General features: G+C 47.2%; 1 protein-coding gene across 4 annotated transcripts in view; it reads left to right on the plus strand.

Moving 5' to 3' along the window:
• TAFAZZIN (tafazzin, phospholipid-lysophospholipid transacylase) overlaps nucleotides 1-26,821 on the plus strand; it is a 71,891-nt gene that overhangs the window by 16,821 nt on the left and 28,249 nt on the right. For all 4 annotated transcript variants that reach the window (XM_086940288.1, XM_086940289.1, XM_086940286.1 and 1 more), the window contains exons 2-6: nucleotides 857-1,001; nucleotides 5,896-6,024; nucleotides 16,657-16,702; nucleotides 19,839-19,924; nucleotides 20,889-20,969. In XM_086940288.1, the coding sequence (XP_086796414.1) occupies nucleotides 881-1,001; nucleotides 5,896-6,024; nucleotides 16,657-16,702; nucleotides 19,839-19,924; nucleotides 20,889-20,969 (463 nt within the window). In that variant the 5' untranslated portion in view covers nucleotides 857-880. The remainder of the gene's footprint in view (nucleotides 1-856; nucleotides 1,002-5,895; nucleotides 6,025-16,656; nucleotides 16,703-19,838; nucleotides 19,925-20,888; nucleotides 20,970-26,821) is intronic.

The raw sequence follows: 26,821 nt of genomic DNA on the forward strand, positions 1-26,821 counted from the left end.
TGAGCACATCATGTTTCAGAAGAATTCATTTATTAGAAATCGTAATATATCAAAACATATTTTAACTATGATCTTAACTGTGAGGACATTCAGTGGCTAAGATCATTCACTACTGCTAGATCTTAGATGTGTTCTAAAGATATTCCATTTTTTTTTGTATTTGTAATTATGTATTCCAATTAGGTTCAGAAAGCAATTGCAAACCTTAATGTATGGTTTTATTTGTAAAAACGGTTTTAAATGAAACGTGCCATGAATTGATAAACATTCGTTATTTTGTAAAATGGAGCTAGGGAGCCTTCATATAACATGGCCCTGCTACTTTCGTAAAAACGAATTTAAATAAGAATGTCCAAAATGTACAAATTTGTATCTGTGTATTATGATACTTTTATGTTTTTTTAGTGCAAATGAAAATCAAATAAAGAGGCTTTTGAATTTGAATTATGTATTCTAAAAAATGTAAATCTTTTTACATCACTCGGCTTCAAGTCTTTCCTTCAATCAGACAGTCAATGTTATCGTACTTTCTTACTCCCCAGTTTTACTTCAGTTCATATTTTTCATCCAGGATCCTCCTATGTTATGATTGTAATTATTATCTGCACTATTTTATATTTATTTATGGTTTATGCAAATTTAAAACCATATTAGCTGCAAATAATGAGAATAGACTTGAAGCTGAGCAGCAGTCCAATCTTCGATAAAGGTGGTTGGGATCAGAGTGTTGGGAAGTGATAGTTTTGTAATTATTAAAGTGGAAGCTAATTTTAACTCTTCCAGTGGGAATGCAGCTTTTCTACTCCATTGGCTATAGGAAAGTGTGATGTAACACTGTCTGTTTCGTTCTCGGTAGGTGTCGAAGCGAGCCACTGCTTCGATGATATCCAAGATGCCGCTGGAGGTGAGATGGCCTTTTCCCGTACGCCCGCGTCTCCCGTACATCTTGACCAGCACCGTGGTGATGGGCCTTGTGGGCACCTACAGCAGGTTCTGGACCAGTAAGTTTTCTGGGTGGTTGAGACTATCTTTCCTGAAGAAGCGCATAGCTGGCTTGTTCCAGGGATATAGTACAATGTGATCCCTGTGCTTGTTTGTCCTCCCCTCTGCTTGTTTGTCCTCTTCCCATGCACATCATTAGACAAACACTGAGTTCCTTTTCCATCTTGATATCCACTTTCTAGGTCAGACAGTAACAAGAACTGTACATGTATTCCAGGCCGGGTTCATTGATACTGTTCACTTTTGCATTTCAGTCAAGGCCTAAAGAGGCCAGTTTTGTTACACTGTACACTGACCAGAGACTTGTTTAGGTGGGGTATTCTTAAGTACAGGGAAACACTGAAAAACGTGGTATTCTTAGAGGCAGCGCAGACAAGGATTGATACCGTGTTGTGACAAAATCATATTGACCAAGGGTAATGGGACATTGGTAGCATCACTGGATTGCGTAGTGGCTTTTGCAAAGACCTAAAATAAATAGTAAATAGTGGCAAAACTCATACAGCAAAATAGCTACATAGTTGGTAACGTTTCATGGTTGTATTATTTGCAGGACTTCCCACACACCGATCAGTGGCGGCATGGGCAGAAGACTAACTTCCCTCACAAACAGAAGCGGTACATTACAGTACAGCTAGTGCAAGCTTCCTTTCCACAGGGTTCAGGAAGCCAGACAGGTGTATCGCAGACTACCTTGTACCCGGCATAGGTACAGCAGAGATAGGAACAAGTGAGGCTTCTTACAGCACAACATGGCAGAAGGAAAATCTTCCCGTACATACATAATCAATGTAGCAGAGAGCAGCAATGCAAGCTTCTCTCAAGCAGAACATTAAGTGCACAAACAGCTACAAATAAGCCTAACCTGTTACTCAGAACAAGCACAGCCGAGACAGCAGCAGAACTGCAAGCTTCCCACATGCAAACATGGACCACAGAGGCAGGGGGTGTTACCAGGTGAACCAGGGTCCTGTGAAAGGGAAACCATGACTGCAAAGAGGGCCTGGCTGGTGGCAGAGGGACGGCAAGGGTCCCCTATCTGCCTCTGGTCATCACCATTACATCCTGATCATCTGAGCAGCGGGAATCAGGTGGTGCCACTGTAGCCAGCTAGCGGGCCCCCACTGATCTCGGTGTCTGCAGGAGCTGTGGGGAGTGTGGAAGGACTGAGGCACCTATCAGCAGAGAGCCTCAAGCATCAACACTTCCTGACAGAGGGACTGAGCGGAAACAATGTACTTCATCCCATCCCAGTGTGCTTCTTTTGTCCGGGAGGCTATGATGTTGCTGGTAGAGCCTTGGTGGTACCCTGCTCTTGGTCATACAAATAAGACATTAAAACGGATACAAATAAGAGAACTATATCAGATGATGTTGTGAGGAACACCTTGCTTTCCTCTTGCAACATGAATGTTCGTGTTTTTTGTAATGCATTTGCATCCAGTACGATCAGTGCGCTTGGCTTATTTATATGCTATTTCTGTATCGTGAATCAAGCCGAAAGGCAGCGGAGCTCTGTACAAGGCAAGATAGATAATGAAAGAGAAAGCTTGGCTGTGGAATGTTAACACAGTGTTCTGTAATGTCGTGAAGGTTCAACTTTTTCCTAAATTGGAGCAGCGTTGAGGTAGTCCTCATAGATGTTGTTCCAGATCCTGGATGGATAGACGCAAAATGCCTGTAGTCTTCTTTTTCTTTTTTTACACTTCTTTGTCTGCAGTCCGATGGTGTTCTGGCTGTTGGTGTGCCAAGAACAACCGGGAGTGGTGAGCTTGTTTGTCAGATAAGTGGTGCTGATGATTGTGATGGCTTTGTAAATGATGCAGCTGGTTTTGAAGATGGTGTGGACAGGCAGAGGGAGACAATGGAGCTCCATCAGGATGGGGTGATGCGATCCTATTGCTTCAGGCCCTGAATGAAACCAGCTGCAGTGTGTAGGATGCCAGTGTGGAGCCTGAGAGGCCATGCAGCAGGACCTTGCTCATAGTTGGTTTGATCTTCAGCTAGGCACTGGACATTCTGGTCTTGGTGATGTGCAAGTAGTGTTTAAGGTGTTAGATATCTGAAGCAGAGGAAACGCTTGAGTTCTGTATCATCAGTATATTGGTGAATCTTAAAGCGGTTATCTCTGAGTTCAGCACCATGCAGCTCCATCTAAATGTTAAAGCTGACAGGAGACAGTATAACCACAGGAGGACTCCACACGTGATAGGTATCTTCGACCTGGGGGTACCCATGCAAACAAACCAGTGTTGGTGGAAAAGGTAGAAGGAGAACCAGTGAAGGACGAATCCCATCCATGACTCGAGGGTGCATATGAAGATGATATGGGTGACTGCACTGAAGACAGCTGAGAGGTCCAGCAGTATCAGAAGATAGGGGTCATCTTCATCTGTGGTCAAAAAGGCATCATCTACAATGTTTAAGGTGGTGGTCTCCGTGCTGCGGTGTGATCTGAAGCCAGTCTGGTAGTTGTACAGGAGGTGCTTAGCATTGATGTGGTCTTGGAGTTGAACGTATTATGCTTTTTCAGTGTTCTTGGTGATCAATGGTAGGTGAGTGGTCGGCGGTATTTGGTGAGGTCATCAGGGTCGTGTGTAGGCTTCTTTAGGAGTACACTGCAGCATTATGCACTGCAATGGCGGTGGAGGTAGAAAAGGTGTATTTTGTCAGGCTGCTGTAGGGCCATCTTTGAATAATTACAATCATTGTGCCAAACTGCAAACATAGTTAGTAATAAATGTACAAGAGCTTACCCTATGCTTCCAAATATCTTTATTTGTTGAAATGTTGAGATAATTGGCACCTGCAGTTCCCTGTTGCAAAGATGCACTCTGCTTTAATCTGATCTGCAGAAGGTTGTTTAAATAGAAAATAAACTCATCCATGTGAATTAGTACCTGGGAAGGAAGTTACAATTATTCCATAAACAGCAATACTACAGTGCAAAGTTCGACTACCAGGATTGCAAATTATTTCCTCCTTCACCAAAAACATTTTACATTCAACTTCCAGAATTAGGGATTTAAATAATCAGGAGCTCGAGCGTCCTAGTTCGGTGTTTTGTTGTCATTCCTTTTCAGACTGAAGTTCTTTTGCAGCCTTTTCCCTGAGTTTCTTTTGTGTCAAGCGTTACTTTTACTTCGACTTAGCTAGTTTTTCAACCTTAAACTGCACGAAGAGTGGCTCACAGTAGGAACTGTGATGCATCAGTGTTGGTCATTTCTATTCAAATGAGGGTCTGTCCTGGCAGCTGAAAATCCATAAAATGTGTTTTCTTGTTGCTCAATCATCTCACTGTGTCTGAGCTGCTACTATACGGTTTATACAGCAAGATAAAACGAGGCGTCACTTATCCGGGAATTTAATTTCACAAGCTGACGGCTGACAAAGAAAGCAGGTCTCCCATCCACAAACCAGATATAGCCTACACTTCTGGTAAGTAGGGTATTCTAGCAGAACTCGAACAATGGTCATTAAATCGCCAGAAAGGCTCTAGATAGTCCGCGGAGGTCGATACGGGAAAGTTTCAGTCTCTCTGGCAGAGCTTCCCTAAAGTCCTCCAAAGGTCTAAACTTGGCTGTTCAAATAGTGTGAATTCCAGCAAACTCAGTACATCTTTCCGATCCCCAAAACACTGTAGGGGAATGAGAACTAATGATCCATGCTTCTTCCACCCACTTAAGGCATCATCTTAGGACTCACCTTTCTGTAGTCTCAGCTTTACTTGCTGCTCTGACTCTGAAACCAAGCTGCTGGGAGGAGAGATGGGGATTTGGTCCTTTGACTGTAAGAGCCAAGGCAGAACTCACTGACAGCCAATTGCTTCAAATGTAGGATGATCCCCGCTCCAAAGACAATTAAAAAGGAGTGGGGAGGATGAGGCTCAGGAACACAGGGGGCAGAGGGTCGCAAGAGAGAGGATAATGTTAGAACACACTTTTACCCACCCTAAACATCACAAGTCTCACTCTTCGCAATGGTAGCCTTGCATCTTGGACACAGGCTCAGTGGCATCAGTTACATTCATGTGATCTGACACCTAACAAGAGTAAGAGCTGGTAGAACTTGGCAGAACTCTGCATCAAGGCCCTCATTATGAGTGGCCTGATAATTTAAGATACTTGTGGTAACTCCTGTTAAATGTGGGTTTCTTGGTTTCACAAAATCACAGCTTCAACCAGCTGACACGTTTTGCTGGGACAACATATGCTCCGGAGCTTGATCAAGGCATTCAGGAGAGCCAGGAGTGTGTCGGAAAGATAAAATATCTGGAACAGGGAGATCAACAAAGTCTGGTTCTTCTATCCTAGTTTGCACAATATCAGTCCTATCAACATTTCTAGTAAAATATTAATTATTTGTGTGAGTCCCTTATGCTGTATCCTTAACTGCGCAGCCTACAGTATATTCTCTAAGACACCACCGTCCGTATGAAACAGCTGTCTGAGCTCTTTGCTTTTCTCTTGAGTTGATCAGCTGGTTGTCTTTGTGTGGGGGTCTGGGGTGAATGGAGAGGGTGCAGTAGGGTGGCTTATGTGCCGCAGGGGCTATAAGGGGTCATCCCGCTCCCTTTTCAAGTACCTCTCACTTGTGGATGATTTGTTATATTCTCTCGCCACCTATAAGAAGGCAATGCTCAGACATTTTTACCCCTCCTCCAATCTCCCTCTCACCCAGATTCCCAAGACCCCTGACTCGGCATATCCCCTTGTTCTATACATAACTGACAAAGACCAGAGCTTCCATGTTTTCTAGGGGAAATGTGGGTACGTTGGGGATTTATAGGCTTTCCCCTAACCCCTTTACTTGTTGCCCCATCCTCACCTATCCCACAGTGCTGAGTCTCCCACTCACATTACTGCCATTCACTGCTGTGCTTTCTCTTTACAGAATACATGAACCACTTGAACGTTCACAATGAAGAGGTGCTGTACGAGCTGATCGAGAAGAGGAAGCCGGGGACCCCCCTCATCACCATCTCTAACCACCAGTCCTGCATGGATGACCCACACCTATGGGGTAAGAAGGGACAGGGAGGATTCTTCCCCATCACCTCTAGTGTTTGAAGAGGCGGAGAGGGTGTTTCCCGGCCATGTGTAGTGTTTGAAGGGGAAGGAAAGGCTCTTCCCCATCACCTCTAGTGTTCAAAAGGGCAGGGAGGGCTCATCCCCACCACCCGTAGTTTTCAGAGAGGCAAGAGGTGTTCCATACTGCACTTCTGGACTAAGCAGGGACAGAGATCCACACAACATATGAGGGACGTATTGTCCCAGCCCCTTCCAGTGTTTGAAGGTACAGGAAGATGCTATTCATCACTGGGGTGTTTGAGGATGTGACGAAGGCAATCACTCCATCTTTGGAACATAAGTAGGCAGGAAGCGGTTCCCCACACCACCTCTGAGCTATTAAGGGGATGGGGAGAAACTTCCCACCACTAGAGTGTTTAAAATGCGTGGGGGGGCGGTAAACTCAACCCCAGGACAGTGGAGTAGGGTAGCACCAATAAACATATCCCCGGGAATATGAAGTGGCAGTATATGGAACGTCTTACCCCAACTTTGTGATGTAAGTGGACCACTTTTCAGCTCTCATTTTTAGGTCGAGCGTCCGCGAAAGACCTATTGTTTTCACTTTCCTGGGAATCTGAGACAGCGTTCGGCCACGCGCCTCTGCTGTCTCAGATTTGTCCTCGAGGGCGCGCACGGCGCCGTGCACATCCCCCTGCCTCCAATTCACAGCCTCTCTCAATCACACACAGCCACACTCACGCATGCGCGCACACACACATACACCCACGCAGGCACAATGCATCAGGACACACAGACACACATATACACACGCACAGCTAACAGACACACAGCCACACATATACATACACACGCACAGCTACACACGTGCACACACACAGTTACACCCACACACGCGCCCCACCCCCCCACTCACCGGGCTCTTCTTGCTTCCTCGCACCGTTATGCATTTCCTGCTCTCTACTGAGAACCGCATCACTCCTGGAATCCCTGTTTTTTTCTCCCGGAATCCCTGCTTGCTTGTGGGCTCCCTCGGCCTCCAAGGTGCCGCGCTCCGGACGACCTACGTCACCGCTACCCTGCTACAGAGGCGGGGAATCTGCCGGAACTTCGCAGGCTCCTGCCTATCGAAGTAGAGCCCGCCTCTCTCGCCTGCGTTCCACGCCTCGTTTGGAAGTACCCAGAGTTCGGACCTCCATCTTCGGCAACGATGGCTGCCGTAGTATCAAAGTCCTTACGGGTCCTGCTCCGTAAACAGCCCACTCTGCTTTTAGGTAATACTTGTTTTTTTTGTTGCACATGGCATTTCAATAAATAGCATTTTGCACAGTGTGCCACAATACACCACCTATTGACACCATTCACGTGTGATATTCAGCACACCACCTACGAGTGGCAAACATGTCAGTTTAATAGTGAGTACAGCGCCGAATAGTCTTTGCAGAATTGCTTCAATTCTTAGTGGCTATAATCTTCTAGTCGTTCCATCTGGAACTCCGAGGTTGGTCCGGTTTATTTGGTCGTCATGGTTGTCGTGTGTTCGTAGCGGGGCGAATTACTCTCTGTATGATCTGCGTTGGCTCGGATCGCACCGCCTGCCACCAATGTTGGAAAGGGAATCTTAGGGCTGGCCGAGCGAGGTCGAGAGGCCTCCTGGCAAGGTACTTCTCCTAGGATCGTACAGACGAGCAGTCACCCCCCTACAGATGGACACCACACAAAGATAGGCTCTCAATGCTTTTATCAATACTTTTAGGCAGGTTATCGTAATGATACAGGAATAACTGGATCCAGGGATCCTTTCAAGATTAGTCTCTGGGGGAAAGGGGTAGCGGGACAGTCTAGGTACCAGCCTGGTACCGGGATACCCTGCGCTCAGCTCTCAATCCTCGAGCTGGGGGGTTCTTCGGTATGGGCCGCGGCGGCGCCAGCAGGGCTCCAGAGATGGTTTCGCGAAGATGGGCCGCGGCAGCGCCAGCAGGGCCTCAGAGAGGGTTCCACGAAGATGGGCCGCGGCAGCGCCAGCAGAGCCTCAGAGATGGTTTCACGAAGATGGGCCGCGGCACCGCCAGCAGGGCCTCAGAGATGGTTTCACGAAGATGGGCCGCGGCAGCGCCAGCAGGGCCTTGGAGATGGTTTCACGAAGACGGGCCACGGCAGCGCCAGCAGGGCCTCAAGGATGGTTTCACGAAGATGGGCCGCGGCAGCGCCAGCAGGGCCTCAGAGATGGTTTCACGAAGATGGGCTGCGGCAGCGCCAGCAGGGCTCCAAGGATAGTTCGGCGAAGATGAGCCGAGGCAGCGCCAGCAGGGCTCCAAGGTGGTTACGGATTCCACGCGGATGAGTTCGTCTCGTGTCTCTCGACTCCAGGATACAACTCCCATCCTGCTCCGGAGCTGCCCCAGTTATAGGTCTAGAAAAGGGGGTGGTGATGAACAGAGTGTCTGAATTAAGCAGACCACTATTACCCAGTCCAAGGATCAGGGCTTGATCCATCACCGTTATTTATCTCACTGCATCATCCCAGCTCAGAACCTGGCTATATGCAAATCAGTCTGTCCCTGGCCCAGTGCATCATGGGAACAGGGCAGACTAAACTACCAAGCCAATTCTTCACCAGAAAGGAGCCGTCTTTGGCCCGGCTTGCTTGAATCCTGATGATGCAGTGAGAAAGGGACTCATGTCTGAGTATACCCTGCCACACCTATAGTGGCCAAAAACGATTCAGAAAAGGGGGTGGTGATGAACAGAGTGTCTGAATTAAGCAGACCACTCTTACCCAGTCCAAAGATCAGGGCTTGATCCATCACCGTTATTTATCTCACTGCATCATCCCAGCTCAGAACCTGGCTATATGCAAATCAGTCTGTCCCTGGCCCAGTGCATCATGGGAACAGGGCAGACTAAACTACTAAGCCAATTCTTCACCAGAAAGGAGACAAGCTACCGGGGACCGGTTTCTGGCATTTCAGCCGTCTTCGGCCCGGCTTGCTTGAATCCTGATGATGCAGTGAGAAAGGGACTCATGTCTGAGTATACCCTGCCACACCTATAGTGGCCGAAAACGATTCAGAAAAGGGGGTGGTGATGAACAGAGTGTCTGAATTAAGCAGACCACTCTTACCCAGTCCAACGATCAGGGCTTGATCCATCACCGTTATTTATCTCACTGCATCATCCCAGCAGTGAGATAAATTCTGAATCGTTTTTGTCCACCATAAGCGTGGAAGGGTATACTCAGATGTGAGTCCCTTGCTCATTGCACCATCAGGATTCAAGCAAGCCGGGCCGAAGACGGCTGAAATGCCAGAAACCGGTCCCCGGAAGCTTGTTTCCTTCCCAGTATAAGAATTGGCTTGGTAGTTTGGTCTGCCCTGTTCCCATGATGCACTGGGCCAGGGTCAGACTAATTTGCATATAGCCAGGTTCTGAGCTGGGATGGTCAGTGAGCTAAAAAACGGTGATGGATCAAGCCCTGATCTTTGGACTGGGTAAGAGTGGTCTGCTTAATTCAGACACTCTGTTCATCACCACCCCCTTTTCTGAATCGTTTTTGTCCACCATAAGCGTGGAAGGGTATACTCAGATGTGAGTCCCTTGCTCATTGCACCATCAGGATTCAAGCAAGCCGGGCCGAAGACGGCTGAAATGCCAGAAACCGGTCCCCGGAAGCTTGTTTTCTTCCCAGTATAAGAATTGGCTTGGTAGTTTAGTCTTCCCTGTTCCCATGATGCACTGGGCCAGGGTCAGACTAATTTGCATATAGCCAGGTTCTGAGCTGGGATGGTGCAGTGAGCTAAAAAACGGTGATGGATCAAGCCCTGATCTTTGGACTGGGTAAGAGTGGTCTGCTTAATTCAGACACTCTGATCATCACCACCCCCTTTTCTGAATCGTTTTTGTCCACCATAAGCGTGGAAGGGTATACTCAGATGTGAGTCCCTTGCTCATTGCACCATCAGGATTCAAGCAAGCCGGGCCGAAGACGGCTGAAATGCCAGAAATCGGTCCCCGGAAGCTTGTTTCCTTCCCAGTATAAGAATTGGCTTGGTAGTTTGGTCTGCCCTGTTCCCATGATGCACTGGGCCAGGGTCAGACTAATTTGCATATAGCCAGGTTCTGAGCTGGGATGGTGCAGTGAGCTAAAAAACGGTGATGGATCAAGCCCTGATCTTTGGACTGGGTAAGAGTGGTCTGCTTAATTCAGACACTCTGTTCATCACCACCCCCTTTTCTGAATCGTTTTTGTCCACCATAAGCGTGGAAGGGTATACTCAGATGTGAGTCCCTTGCTCATTGCACCATCAGGATTCAAGCAAGCTGGGCCGAAGACGGCTGAAATGCCAGAAACCGGTCCCCGGAAGCTTGTTTCCTTCCCAGTATAAGAATTGGCTTGGTAGTTTGGTCTGCCCTGTTCCCATGATGCCCTGGGCCAGGGTCAGACTAATTTGCATATAGCCAGGTTCTGAGCTGGGATGGTGCAGTGAGCTAAAAAACGGTGATGGATCAAGCCCTGATCTTTGGACTGGGTAAGAGTGGTCTGCTTAATTCAGACACTCTGTTCATCACCACCCCCTTTTCTGAACCAGTTATAGGTCTGGCGTCCTTTGATGTCCGGGCCCTCGCACCTGGAGGTCGGAGGGGCCGGGATGTGCGTGTCCAGACGCCCAGCAGGGGGGTGGAGCCAGCGTCCAGGGAGGCTGGGGGCGATCGAAACCAGGCGTCGGGGGACGGTTGGAGACCCATCGAAACTCTTTCCCCCATTGATCCGTCAAGTGGCCTCTTTACCCCCTGGTTGGATCGTGGTGCCTCGATGTCGGGGCTTTGCTGGGTCTGCGGCCGGGGTCGGCCCGAGGCCACGAGACCTGGTCGTGGAGGGCCCAAGATGGAGTCTGGGTTTGAGATGGTGGTCCGGGATAGGGTTCGGACCAGTCGAGGGTGTCGAGGAGCGTTTGCCGAGTTCCAACGGGGGAGAGCTGGTGGCTGCCCGGTGGGGCGGCTCTCGTGTAGGGGGGAAGGTGCTGCTCTCGGCCGGGGAACAGGGGTCGAGGTAGTCCGGGGCCTGCCACGTGGGAGGAGTGGGACCACGCCACGAGGCCGGGTCCAACACTCGCGCTCAAGAGTTGTCAGTGTACATGCCCGGGCACACGGCAGCTCATTAGTGACACGCAGAATGACACCGCCTGACAGAGAGACACTCACAAATACCCAGAGGCGCTGAATGCGCAGACACCTCGCTGCAGCTCTGACCTTCCCAGACAGGTTGCTGCACGACCACACCCACTATCATACACACACGTAAGCCAAACAATAGCTGCCTTGTGGTTAGTGAATGTTACAGAAGCGGGGTAAGTGAGGGCATACTCTTCAATACTCACGGAAAGCTAGGCATCAGAACTACACTACCAGGCTACAGCACGTGTGAATTCACACACATGCATGCCAGCACATGCACACACACATACATATATATATACAACCTCATGTACATGCTAATGTGCTCATAGATACACACACACGCACTCAGGCGCACCACTCACATTTTTACGCACACACATAGACACACTGGCATTAGAATTTTCTGGCCCAGTCACAGATACAGATAAAATTAGCAGGCCAACTCAGGCACACACGCGCCAGCTCATTAAATCCAGACATATTGCCTTTGTCAATGTTTGTTTCATCAGGGAATACTTGCTGCAGTTTACCCTGCAGTAGGGATGAAAGATGTGTAAAAAGAGTGCCGGTGGCATGATCATTACTGTGTGCAGCGGCTCCACGCTGCAAGGACTGGAGGCTTCTGAGCACCAGGGTTGTCTGATTTTGATTCCTCAGCATTGCTTTTTCTTCCACACCCTACACTTCACTTTCTTTATCTCACTCTTGTTGGTTTTTTTGCGCCCTTGCTTTTTCCATTTGCCGCTATTTTTTAATCGCCTCATTCTTCTTCTTCGTCCCTCTTCTGTCTCGTTCTCTCTGTCTCCCTTACCCCAGGTCAAAATCACATGATTAAAAATAAGTCTCGGCCCAAACAATGAGTGACGTTGCCCACCACAGTCAAAGACCGGCACATATCAAGCACTGACTGTGGGCCACTGCTGTTGGGTTTGCTCCCCTCTGTTTTTCTTGACATCTGCTACAATCCAGTTCTAGGAGAGAAACCAAGCTCACCTGATTGGTAGAATCTTTATACATTCAATGATATGTTTTGTAAGGCGGTCGTTTCCACATACTATAGTTTCTTAAAGTAACAGTTCTGTTGATGAAAGACCAGAGAGATGCACACAGACGGTCAATGAAGATTTTTCGATTCTACTGAGAGACTCTTCAGAATTGACTTATTCAAGCGTTCCCTCTGAGAGATGGTTTTGCAGAAGAAAAGGTGGATTACAGATATAACTTCTAACAGGGTTGTTTCTGTTTGTGGTTAGAGGTAAAATCCAGGTATGTGAAAAGCTTGTTTTAAGACTTTAGAGGATTCTGGGCAATGGCACGAAGCATGGTTCTTAGCACTTCAGATCCAGACTGTACTTGTTTAGGTCTCGGTTATGTGCCTGTAAACAAATATGGTATTGTAACCCACACAATGCACACACTGCACCCTCACACAAACTGCACCCTCACACACACTGCACACACTGCACCCTCACACACTCTGCACTCTCACACACTCTGCACCCTCACACACTGCACACACTGCACCCTCACACACACTGCACACACTGCACCCTCACACACACTGCACCCTCACACACTGCGCACCCACACACTCTGCACACCCTCACACTCTGTGCACCCTCACACACTGCACACCCTCACACTCTGCACACCCTCACACTCTGCACACCCTCACACACTGCACACCCTCACACTCTGCGCACCCTCACACTCTGCGCACCCTCACACTATGTGCACCCTCACACTCTGCGCACCCTCACACTCTGCGCACCCTCACACTCTGCGCACCCTCACACTCTGCGCACCCTCACACTCTGCACACCCTCGCACTCTGCACACCCTCGCACTCTGCACCCTCACAATCTGCACTGAAACATACACGTTTCCTACAACTCGCAGGTATTCAGAGGGTAGGATGCTTCTCAGCATGATTAATTGTTGGCAAACTGCCCTGACCCCTACCTAGGCTAGTGACCTCTCTGTGACAAAGAGCCGTGCCTTGTGGACTACCAGATCCTGTACACCTGTGCTTGCATACATTCAGTTCATAGTGGGCACTTCACACACACACACGCTGCACCCTCACACACACTGCACACACTGCACCCTCACACACACTGCACACACTGCACCCTCTCACACACTGCCCACACTGCACCCTCACACACTGCCCACACTGCACCCTCACACACACTGCACACCCTGCACCCTCACACACACTGCACCCTCTCACACACTGCACCCTCACACACTGCACCCTCACACACTGCACCCTCTCACACTTTGCACCCTCTCACACACTGCACCCTCTCACACACTGCACCTGCACACTCTGCACCCGCTCACTCTGCACCCTTACACACTGCACTCACACACACTGCAGCCTCACACACTCTGCACCCTCACACACTCTGCACACACTGCACTCTCACACACTCTGCACACACTGCACCCTCACACACACACTGCACACACTGCACCCACACACACTGCACCCTCACACACTGCCCACACTGCACCCTCACACACACTACACACTGCACCCTCACACACACCGCACACACTGCACCCTCACACACTGCACCCTCACACACTGCACCCTCACACACACTGCACCCTCACACACACTGCACCCTCACACACACTGCACCCTTACACACACTGCACACACCACACCCTCACACACTCTGCACCCTCACACACATTGCACCCTCACACACATTGCACCCTCACACACACATTGCACCCTCACACACATTGCACCCTCACACACACTGCACCCTCACACACACTGCACCCTCACACACACTGCACCCTCACACACACTGCACCCTCACACACACTGCACCCTCACACACACTGCACCCTCACACACTGCGCACCCTCTGCGCACCCTCACACTCTGCGCACCTTCACACTCTGCGCACCTTCACACTCTGCGCACCCTCACACTCTGCACACCCTCACACTCTGCACACCCTCACACTCTGCACTGGAACATACACTCCAAATACCACTCAGTGCCACATAATTGCACTCCACATAATTACACTGCACTCAATGCCACATACACTCCAAATACCACTCAGTGCCACATAATTACACGCCACATAATTACACTGCACTCAATGCCACATACACTCCAAATACCACTCAGTGCCACATAATTGTACTCCACATAATTACACTGCATTCAATGCCACATACACTCCAAATACCACTCAGTGCCACATAATTACACGCCACATAATTACACTGCACTCAATGCAACATGCACTCCAAATACCACTCAGTGCCACATAATTACACTGCACTCAATGCCACATACACTCCAAATACCACTCAGTGCCACATAATTACACGCCACATAATTACACTGCATTCAATGCAACATACACTCCAAATCCCACTCAGTGCCACATAATTACACGCCACATAATTACACAGCACTCAGTGCAACATACACTCAGTGCCACATAATTATATGCTACATAATTACACTGCACTCAACGCAACATACACTCCAAACAATACCACTCAGTGCCATATAATTATATGCTACATAATTACACTGCACTCAATGCAGCATACACTTCAAATACCACTCAGTACCACATAATTACATGCCACAAAATTACACTCTACTGAATACAACATACACTCCCCATATTACCACTCAGTGCCATATAATTACACACCTCATACTTACACTGTACTCAATGCAACATAGATACACTTTATCTATCTGTCTATCTATCTATCGCACTCACTCTATCGCATCACCATAGCATCACTCAGCAGCACCACAGCATCACTCAGGGGCACCACAACATTACTCAGCGCCACCACAGCATCACTGAACGGCACAGCATCACTCGTCACCACCACAACATCACTCAGCACCACCACAGCATCAATCTGTGCAACCATTCAACAACAACTGGTTCAAATATGTTCTCTCAATGTTTCAAGCTTTATTACAAATGTCACAAAAAGATGTAAATATTTCACCTCTGTTCTTGGTTTTCGTCACAATAAAATACAATGAACATAATCTTCACAAAAGTTATTTACAAAAGCTATTGCCATTATAAATTACAGTAAATTTTATTTAAGTATTAATTATTTAAAAAAATAAAAGCCATTTTTATTTGTAATATCAATACATCTTAGTCACATAAATACAACACATATTGCATTACAAATGCTATTGGTGTCATATTTGCGAAAGTTAAAACTATTCGCATTGTAAATGACAAAGCTAATAATTTCGCTATTTTCAAAACCAACACATAAATACAAAATTTGTCATTTACAAGACCAATAGCTCAAACTTTCCTAATGCGAGACCTATTGCATTGAAAATGCTTGTTGTAATTGTAATCTACTTCTTGTGATTCTCATTTTTGTAATTTCATATATTAAAAAGACAATATTTGGCCCCTCCGGGGGGTGGGGTGGGGGGAGGGGAACAGCAATTGACTTGGCAGGGCCTGTGTCTCAGGTTCGTAGGACCTCTGTGTGTGTAAAAGTGCAGCAGTAACCCCCTTTGCAGGGTGTGGCTGCACCCATAATCCCACTCATGCGGATTCAGGTCTTGGCTACAGAGGACACAAAAGGTAGATTGCACACAAACCCTTGTCTTTCCCTATCTCGCATTGTGCCAAATATCCCTCCCAGCTCTGTTGCTGCCCCCTGCCTTTCCTTTTCAGGGCACCCCCACATTTCCTTTCTCTAACTTGAGTCGAGCCACAGCAGAGCCAATCTGCGGTGACCCCAAAGACCAGCCAGACTCTGTACAGTGAGTTTTCTTAATTCGGTGTTGCTGAGCGTGTGCTCATCTTTAGCTAGAGACCTTTGACCCTAAATGTGTTGAGGGGATTAGATCTTTGAGTTTATGAGAGAAAAGAAATCAACATAATTATTTCGACCTAATCTATGAGATTAATTGTTTTAGGCTGACCACCTTCACTAAGGGAGCCTAGCATCATATTCAACTGTTTGCCCTCCTGGTGGACCACCACACGAAGAGTCCCTTTGCATGTGTCTGTGTCTTGTCCATGCGCCATCATGTATCTACATGCACTTGCAGTTGAGTCTTGGCATGCTTACATTTGTGTGTGTGCGCTTGCATTTGTGTCTGCACAAGGTCTCCTGTGCCTGTGTCCAAATGCGGTTGTGTGTGCGACCACACACTTACCTATTCATAATTGTATCACCATGCAATTGTTTGTCTTCCCACATACACCTGTTTATGTGTACCTCTATCTCCATGTCTCTGTGCAGGATTGCGTTGATCTTGCTTAGTGTGTGCCTGCGAACGTGCAAGTCTATTTCTGTGCTTGCCTGATTCTTTCTTTGTACAACAGTCTGTCTTACCGTGCAGGGCTGAGTTCCTCGCTGAGTGTCCATTATTAAATATAACTTTGTCTTTTTTCTTTTTCAGGTATCTTGAAGCTGAAACATCTTTGGAACTTGAAGAGAATGAGATGGTAAGAGATAATCTCACTCACCGTTGTATCTGCTCTCTCCATAGTCGGGGCTAAGAGTCTTAGCCTTCTAGTATCATTAGCCAGGTCCTCAAAATCAGCAGATCTAGTGTCTGGACGGCTTATACTGAGGCCACTGTGTCTCGCAGTTCTTCTCACCATCTGTATTCAAACCTTCCAATTTTCATGGTTCCTGTCTTTTCAGTTAGGCCCTCGGTTATCACAGTTCAAGTTTCTGTATTCAGGCCTTCGAGTCTCTGAGTTCAGTCTTTGCACTTTGGCAGTCAAGCCTCACAGTTCCAGCCCCTCTCTTTAGCCAGGCCCTAGAGTCTTTCAGCACCAGTATGTATAGTCGGGCCCTTCAGTCTTGCAACTCTGATTTCTATAGTTAGGCCTTTGAGTCTCACAGTTCTACTCTCTGTGATCAGGCTGCTGAGTCTCGATGTCCTAGTCTCCGCAGTCAGGCGCTCAAGTCTGACAATTCCAATTTTGGTAGCTGGGGCGTTGAATTTTGCAGCTTCATTACTTGTAGCCAGGTGCTTGAGTCTTGTAGTTCTAATTTTGTAACCAGGCTCTCAAATCTCGTGGCTCAAGTCGGTGTGGTCAGGACCTCAAGTCTCACAGCTCTAACTGCTATAGCCAGGCCTTCGTGTCATAGTTCTGGTCACAGTAATCAGGCCATCAAGTCTTGCAGTTCCAGCCTCTGCAGTACGGCCTTTGGGTTTTGAATTCTGCTCACCATCTGTAGTCAGGCTTTCACATTTCATACTTCTAGTGCCTGTAGTCTGACACTCAAGTCTAACCATTTCCCTCCGGGTTGCTGGGCCCTGGAGTCTTGGATTTCTTAAGTTCCACAGTTCCAGTTCCATTAGATGTGCCCTCCAGTTTTGCAGTTCTAGTTTCAGTAGACAGGCCCTTTCAAGTCTAGAAGTTCTAGCTTCTTCTCAGGTCCTCGAGTCTCACAATTCAAGCCTCTGTCTATTGTCAGGCCCTCAAGAGTCGCATTACTAGTCTTTGGGATTCTCTGTTGAAACTGTCAAGCTTTTCAGTTAAACTCGTCTGAAGTCAGATCCTCAAGTCTTTCTTTTGTAGTTTGTGTCTGAATTACGGACCTTAAGAGATGTTGTCATAGTCTCTTCAGTAGTCCAAAATCTTGCAGTTTTTCTCAGTCCCTTGTAGTCAGGCTTTTGAGATACGTGCAGTTATCAACTTTCAGCATCTCTATGCTCTGGTCACGGGTCTCATAATTCTAGTTTCTCTGTGCAGTCTCACCCAGTATTCGAGTTTCAAAGTTCTGTTCTCTCTCAGTAATGAGACATGTGGTTCTCCTAGTTCCAGTTTCTATCTCTAGTCAAGTCCTTGTGTTCCACAGTACTAGTTTCTGTCTGAAGTCAGGCCCAGGAGGTGTGGAAGTGTAGCTAGTCTCTGTGGTGAGTCCTCTGAGCCTTACAGTTCTAGTGTTTTTCCTCTCAGCTGTCTGGCCCAAGAGACGCACAGCTCTCTCTTTTGTCTATAGTAAGGCCTTGCATCTTCTAGGTCCAGTCTCTGTTTGATTTGCTGTCAGGCCGTGGAATGTGGCCGCTCTGGTTGAATCTATTATTAGTCCCTCATGTCCCAGCCCACAGTTGAGCCCTTAGATTTTATAGATCTGGTTACCACTGCTCTGTTGAAAGGTTATTAAGATTTTAAGATTCAAGCCTTTTTTCAATGTGTAGTAATGTTCCGACTTCCCCAAGTCTCTTGTCCAATCTTTACTTAGTTTATAAAGTCAGGGGACTCGGGCCACCATTTGATCTATTGTAAAGTGCTTATGTCATCGATGTCCCACACAGGTTCCTGGATGCAAGCGTCATGCAATAGTTTTCAGATATCCGTTCACTACGTTATGGCAGCCCAGAATAGAGTCGAGAGGCCTGGATCCAAGCCAGACTTTCTGGGTAACCATTACATTTAGTTTTATTGTATATACATTTATTTTATATGGATTTCCTGAAAATATGGCATCTGGTCTTCCACATTCTATGATTGACACTCCTGGAGTTTGTACATTATTCCTATTTAGATCTGTTGTGTGTGCAGACCACATGGGTAGTTTGAAAATCTGGCATGGCTCCGGCGCATCTTGACCCGTTGGGGAACTGGTTAGTCGTGGGTTTTACTCCCTCCCTATTGAGGCGAATGCTTTACATGTCTGAGTTCTAGTCCGTGATTATTCTGTATTGCTGCTGTGCTGCAAATGTATTTTGTTTTTAAATAAAACAATACAAATATTTGGACAAAAGAAGTCTTTTGCAAGGGCGATATCGGAATTGGAGTTAAAACTGATTTTGATCAGTAAACACAATTTTTGTATGTTCTCCTCCCAGCTACGCCTTCAGTTACTTAACCCTGCATTTTTGACACAGAGCTCATTATACAGTGCGGGGCTTCAGACCTATAAGTTGAAGGTGTTTGAAATGTCATCACCCAGGGCTTACATTATGCACTTCTCCTGGCTCTGCCCAGTGGTACGCGCCTTCTGGCGGGATATTTTGTGGGACTCTCAAGGATGAGTAACCTGCAGCTCCTCTGCTCCCCTCTGCCTGCATTGCTGGGATTTGTCAAAGACGTCCCACTGTGGGTCAGGAATTTACGTCTCTAGTCTACTATTAGCAACGAAGAGTGTGATGTTGGCTCGGTGGACATGGTTGAGGAATCAATGAAGAATCTGGTACACTGTGATAATGCAACAGGCACATAAGCTACTCCTCCTATGCGGTGACTAGCCCAGGACATATGGGGTCCCCTTTGAGCATACCCAATTTGCAAGGGTGGTTTGGTATTTGAGGACCCTCCGCTGGACGTGATACAGTGTGGCTACTGTGTGTCTGACATGTGAGACTGTGCCTGTGGTGTTGGACAGAGGGCTAGTTGATGTGTATCTTTTGGTATACTCAACTGTAGATGGTCGTTGCTACTGATATATTGGTGTTGGAAGAATCTCTGCAGCAAATGCTGTACTTGGGATTCAAAGGATCTCTGCAGCCTTTTCAGTGCATAGGGTTCAAGAAACTCTGCCACCTGTCGTGTGCTTGGGTTTCGAAGTATCTGATCTCTAACACTGGTCTCCTTTGTCCTTGTTTTTTCTCTTTGATCTTAGGACACCCACAGCAGCCGATATCTGCTTCACGCAGGAGCTGCATTCCAAGTTCTTCAGTCTGGGGAAGTGTGTGCCCATCTGTAGAGGTAAGAATGTGACTGGGAGACCATGAAACCAAGGCAGTTACATATCAGGTCCATGTATCTTCAGGATCTGGAAGCACGACCCACCGCATGCCAAGCTTTCATCTGAAACCCCTTTTGGCGTGTGCCGTCTCACTCGTGCATCTGGTGCCTGTCTTTGTAGCCCCGCCAGCCACTTGTCACTCCTCTCATTTCTTCATATGCCAGTCCTCCAGTGAGGAAGTCTGTTGTAGTGAGCTTTGCTGATTAGTGCCTCACACGGTGGTTTGGGAATGGAGTGCAGTTCAGGAGATGGATGTGAGTGATGGTGTAAGGCAGGTAGTTGGGACACATGTGGTCTGTTAGAACTGGATCCATGCTTTTCTGATGTAAAGGCCTCTTGTGTGCATGTTGGGTGTCCTTGCAATATTTCACTCCCTCCCAGAGCAGCTTAATATTATGGTCAGGTGGTTGCACAGGTCAGATATATCATCCATTTAGATAAAGGCTCGACAGAAAAAAACAGCGATCAGGGCCCGTTCAAGTAAATTCAGTAACATGCACGTCAGATATCACAGATACTTAGATTTGCATCTATCCAGAAAGACTAGAATGCAAAGTAAAATACAGGCCTTTGTGATTACCTCATCTGATAACGGCACACAGGAAATCTTGACTGGATGCGAAGACTCACAATATGTTAACTATGGTTGTGTATAAAATTAAAGAGTGGGGTTCAGAGGTGTGTGAGCGCTGTTCTCTTCCTGACAAGATAACTCCATGGATTAAGCAGGCACTACAAACATTTGTGAGTATCCTCCACATTGCAGGCTTTAACCTTGGCAGGGCTGGCTCATTCTTGCAGCTTGATGCAGCATGCATGCCATTCGAGATAAACACACAACCTGCTATTTGGAGTGCAATGCTACCAGAAATGATTGTCAGGAAGTGCAATGTAAAAGGTTATTGCGTCATTCTTTGCCTACAGGAGATGGGGTGTATCAGAAAGGCATGGACTTCGTCTTGGAGAAACTCAACCACGGAGACTGGGTGCACATTTTTCCAGAAGGTACTACATACTTCAGAAAGAGGAATGGGATTCAGTGGATTGGGGCGGGTGGGCACGGCTGGGAAGAGTCCACCACACAGTGAAGAGGGGTGATCTGTGGTAATTTTTGGAAGGAGCGATAAAGTCAGGGTCAAGGTGCTTTCTCACAAATATGTGTGCGTTTCAGTACCTGAATATGCCTGGCAACAGGCCAGCACGAGGGGAGTTGGGAGGATTGTGTGTAGTCTCGAATGGGGGTACTGCAGGTCCTGACTGACGTGCTTTGGCTGAGTTGTGTGGGTTTCACTACTGGAATGGCAGAGATGCTGGAGGATGTACACTGGCAGAGTTGGGTGTGATACTCAGTCATTGTAAGCACAAAGTATTGTCATGGTGCTGCTAACATGCAAACCTAAATCAGCCATTTATCTATAGGGTTCTTTATAAAGTGCAAACATACACCCCAGAGGACGTCTCTTGGCACCGAGGTGCACAAAATAGCCAAACGGACACCAACCTGAGGTTCAACACTGCATACACTCAGCCAAAGAACCAGGATTAAAACATTTTCTGAATTTGGTCAAATCACTTTCATCTTAGAGCATCTGTGGTGGTTCGCTCCAATGGGAAGTTCCTGTTCCTATAACTGGTTAAATACAGAGTTGTTGGCGAGATGTCTTGCTTATGGGAAGGAATGCACATTGCTCACTACCAGTCTTATTCTCATCAGTTTTCCCAATAGCCAGGAGATGGCTTGCAAAAATGTATTGGTCCTGGATGGCTAGCCGCCAGGAGCTGGACCCCTTTCTAGGTTCCCAGAACTTAATGAGTGCTTGACTTGTGTAGACGTTTTCCTTTTTTTCTTCATCTTAAAGCGACACCCTGAGCGGACCTAAAGTCTGACTTCTGGATGTTGGAGCCTCAGTTAATGTCCTTTCCTTACCCCACATCAACGTGCTTCAAGACGTTTGTCATTCTTTGATCTCTTCCCAGCTTTGAGGTTGAGCTAATGGTAGCCCTTGTATTGTATACAGGGACCTCTAACCTGGACTGCTGATTTGCCCCCACTAAAATTAAAGGGGGGTTTGGCATCCACTTACCTAACCAGAGTGGCCAAAGGTGCAGTAGGAACTGACCCTTAGACAAAAGAACAACTAGGCAGTGACTGGACGTACCTACAATATGTACCTGTTAAACTGTCCGTGATTCTATCCAGGTTAGTGGCCGCAAACCCAGCCAGAAGCTGCTGGACCCCACCCACCCCCCGTCCCTTTAGGGGCACCTGACAATTCCAAAGATTAGTTTTCAAGATACAGGCCTGTTTGTCCCCCATAATCTGACCCATGACTGTGAGCCAAGGGATGCACCAGGGCACCGGCGACTATTGAAAGAAGTAAGCTGCGATTTTAAGAAAGTACAAAAAATGAATTTAGCCTAATGACAACTGTAGGAAGAGAACCCTCTTTGCTACACAGACTTCAAAGCAAATGTTGTGCCACTGATGCCCAGTTAGCGAGATTGTCTGTCACCCTTTCTGTCTCTTTTTGATATACAGCCTCGATGTAAAAAAATAAACTCATCAAATTATCCAAAGATCTGAAGCCTGGTGGCTTTGCAGAGATTGAAAAATTGATTTTCTCAGGAGAGCTTCAAAGGCTGTACCATGGATTGACACAGGCCCTTTATAGGGCTCGCCCCTCGTGATGCAGTGCAAGCCCTTTTGTCTGGGGTTTGAAAACGGACCCTGGTGCGTGTTTTTTTTAAACAGAGCACGCAATAGGCCAAAGGCGGGCGCATTGCTCCACCCATGGCCTATTGGTGTCTGTTACGCGCACCAAAGCCCATGTGGTTTCAATTATCGTGCCCAGACACGGGCGCGATAATTGAAAACACATGTGGCTCGCTGTGGCGCGTGCGCACACCACTCGCGGCCGGGTTTTTTTTTTTTTTACAGTGCCGCTTGTTTTTGTTATTATTGTAGACCGTCCGTCCTGCTTTGCAGCTTAATAACAATAAGCAATTAATAAAAAGTTGGCATATGTCTTCTATCTATATTTGTTTTGCTGCAAGTGGGGCAGAGTGGGTGATTAGGTGCTAAACACACATTCATTTGTACTGCCCACGCAATGCCTGTAATCGGACCCAAAGTAATGCAAGAAGAAATGGAAGCAAGATCTAACCTTGTTTTAAATATAAATGCAAATTAACAAAGAACAAATTGTATTGTAACATGTTTCAAGAAGTTGGAGACTGGACCCTAAGACTATCCCACCCAACTTTTCGTACGAATGTGAACAGCCTATATAGGCTCAGTTACTTTAAACACTTTTGTGACTTGCATTTTTTGTATCCAAGGAGCTCTTAGCAATAACGTGTGAAAAATCGCACTCCAACTAATTTTTGGGGGGGGAAATGATTAGACAGGAGTTATACATAGCAAGTAGATTAGCTTGTATAATCTCACATTTGTTTATGAAAACTTGCAAAGCATGGAAGAGTTTGGATTTTTCAGGAGGTGTGAATTTATCACACAGCTGTAGTTAATTGAGCAAATTAAAATATTGTAAACAGCTTTGCAGTGTACCCAACATAGAAGCGTATCCTACCTTTGGCGTGTTTAATATGTCTTTCCCCACAAATAGGCCACAGGAGTCCCTATTCCCACATTTAGAGCTCGTTTAACAAGAGGCTTGTATAACTTCCCGAGTGGTGGTGAGGTTTATATTGTTAGCAGAACTCTTTAAAGTGGGTTGACTGACTATTTCCTCCCTGGCATATGTTGTGTTTCCTAGAACGTGCAATAAAGCTGCTTATACTATGAAGCCCTGTGGAGTCAGTGACTCGTGGACTAGTTCGCGCCACCAACCTGTTGAATAATTTATTTATCGCACAGATAGCACCGGGAAGGGGTGTGGGGGTTGTGCTCCGGATTTTATAGCTGATGCACAGAGCGGTTTTTGATCGCTCGAGAGTTCGTATCACCTTTGATGTGGCGTCCCTGATCGCAACACATGGAACCACGGAGTCCCACATTTCGAGCATGACAGTGGCGTAATTAGGGATTTATTATATAAACGAGCTTGTGGGTTTATGAATGTACCAAACGTGCATCTGAAAGAGGTTTCAAGAGAGGAGAGTTCAATAAACTGGTTCTAAAAGGCTACATTCAAGTTCGGTATTTTTCAGGGTTTTGATTTTTTATTCGCTCGTGAACTTTTGTTTATCCACACGTCGTCACCTAGCCTAGAAAATTTAAAAATGAGTTTCTCACATTTTTAAAGGTCAATGAACATAAGGGATTCATAAAGCGCCCTGTATCATACAGGCCATTTCGAATAGCTGTTCACCTGAAAATAATTTGCTCCGGTGTCCGAATCCAGGCCTGCTATATTTTTACAGCATCCTGCGTTTTTTCAAGTAGAGCGTTTGCCTTTGGCATGCAAAAATTTAACTTTCCAACCGCTTTTAGAAATGAATTTGCTAGTTCCTTGAGACTATTATTACCTTTATGTTTTTTAGGTCTCGCCTTTACCATTCCGCAGGAATGGGAAATGGGGAGAATTCAAGTCGGCTATTTTCTCTTCAAACCAAAGGGCTTTCAGCCGCGGTTTTCTTGCAGTTCACGTGAATCACGTGATCAAACATGCACGAGCATTCACGTCCAGGGCTTCTCCTCCCCTAGCAGCACTCCTCCCACACCAGCAACTCACCCCTCCCACACCAGCACCTCCCCTCTCTCTCCACGCAATCACAGCCTACCCCTCCCACACCAGCACCTCCCCCCTCCCACACCAGCACCTCCCCTCTCTCTCCACGCAATCACAGCCTCCCCCTCCCACACCAGCACCTCCCCCCTCCCACACCAGCACCTCCCCTCTCTCTCCACGCAATCACAGCCTCCCCCTCCCACACCAGCACCTCCCCCCTCCCACACAAGCCTTGCCGCACTGCCGAGCCTGTCCCAACAACACAACCCAGCTCCGTCACATGGCTTCTGCTTTGCTCACTTTCGCTCTCCTCAACCCTTCCACTCTTGTTTTCACCTCTAGTCTCCCACCTCTGTCCACATTTTCCCTGCTGTTTCTTCATGCTCGTCTTCATCTTCCTCCAAAAACAAGCACCCTGCATTCGGAACGGCCCCTTTAAATGGATTTCTCCTCCTCCTCGCTATCGACCGACCATATTTTTTTTAACCCAAAAGCAAAAGACCCGGAGTGCTCACCCCCCTCCCCCACCACCTTGTTGTAAATACTGGTGGAGCCGCTCACAATATGGCTGACTCTCTGACTGTTCCCTAGCTACTCGCCCTCCCTCTTCTTCCGCGCCCCCCTACTCCTCCGTCGGACCCCTGCGGAGTTTGTTTTTATTTTTTTATTTCCATCTGAGCTCACTTGAAACTGTGAAATAAACTTGGCAGCGTCGGGCCTTTTGTGTGCATGGCGGAATCTCAAGGCTAAGGAGCTTCCAGTTACCGCGTCGCTGCATACAGGGTGTGTGCGTGTTAGCCCGGCCTCGGCAAGGAATCCTTCGCTGCTTTTTCGACGAGCCCGAAGGCGCCACTGGATTGTCGGGCCTGTTACTGCATAATGTTCCCCTGTGCCTGGAAGGGAATGCACCAAAACAGTGTCAAACATGCATTGCTTCAGTCGCAGTTTCATTAGGATTTGCTGGATCCTTGTTTATCTGCTAAGACGAACAGGGGGGCACCTGATGGACTCAACATATATGGGGATTGATAAGGTACAATGTTTTAGGTGTTATTTAGTCAGATTCCTTTATTTTATGAGCGCACATTGTGTTGTTAGTTTGGGAACTAGTTAGGACATGCATGTAAGTGAGCTGCATTACAGACCTGCTTTTATTTATGTATTGACTTGCCTTATTTTAATGGTGAGAAGTGCCTATAACAAGTTAAAGATTGCTATTTATTTGCCCTGGAAATCAATTTCACAGTGAATAGGTATTTGCCATGCATTTATGCTGTGGAGGATGGAGATTCATTTGGCAAAACTAATATTTGACTGGCCTGTGCTTCCCCAGCCTTTTAGTGGTCGTCTGACAAATCTTTTTCTGTTAAGGCCCAGATCGACTTGTTTATTTTTGGGGCGAAATCTCCAATTGTCATCTCCCTTTTTTCACCTTCCATTTCTTTCCGTCTTAGCCTCCTCTTCCTCTCTTTTCCCTGTACCCGTCCTGGTGGTACACGTGCCCTTTCGTGCAAAGCATGCAGCACTGGCGAATACTTTCACGCATAGCAACGCACTCCCCCGTCTACCCTCTCCTCAGCTCACCTCTACATCCCGCTCGAGATAGGCCCCTAGGGTACAGCGGCTCGTGCCCCTCCCCCGTGCACTTCTCCCCTCGCTCGCATTCCCGCCCCCCCACCAGGCTCTCCCGCCCCCATCCGGCTTCCCTCCGGCAAACAAAATTCAATTACTTCGATTCCAGAAAGACCTTCAGAGCTCAACTCAAAGCGGATTTTTGGACCCTGAATGTCTGTCAATAAAATACCTCCGAATCATCCATGCATTTTTTTAATCCAATGTAACACCTGGCAGTTACCTTCCTTCTCGCTTGCGTGTTTTTTCAAACGAACAAGGGACATGAGTTGCTTTGTTACTTTATGTAGAGCTGCCACATGAACTAATAAAGCAACGTGACCCTTTCAAATCCTTTGTGACTTTTGAGAGATGCGGCACTTCGATTCCGAGGAATGGTAATTTTGGCTTTTTCCCTTCAATAAATATCTCTCTCTCTCTCTCTCTCTCTCTCTCTCTCTCTCTCTCTCTCTCTCTTGCCCTCTCTCATTCTCTCTCACTCTCATTCTCTCTCTCTCTCATTCTCTCACTCTCTCTCATTCTCTCACTCTCCCC

The sequence above is a fragment of the Lissotriton vulgaris genome, chromosome 10, assembly GCF_964263255.1.
Source record: "Lissotriton vulgaris chromosome 10, aLisVul1.2, whole genome shotgun sequence".
NCBI lineage: Eukaryota > Metazoa > Chordata > Amphibia > Caudata > Salamandridae > Lissotriton > Lissotriton vulgaris.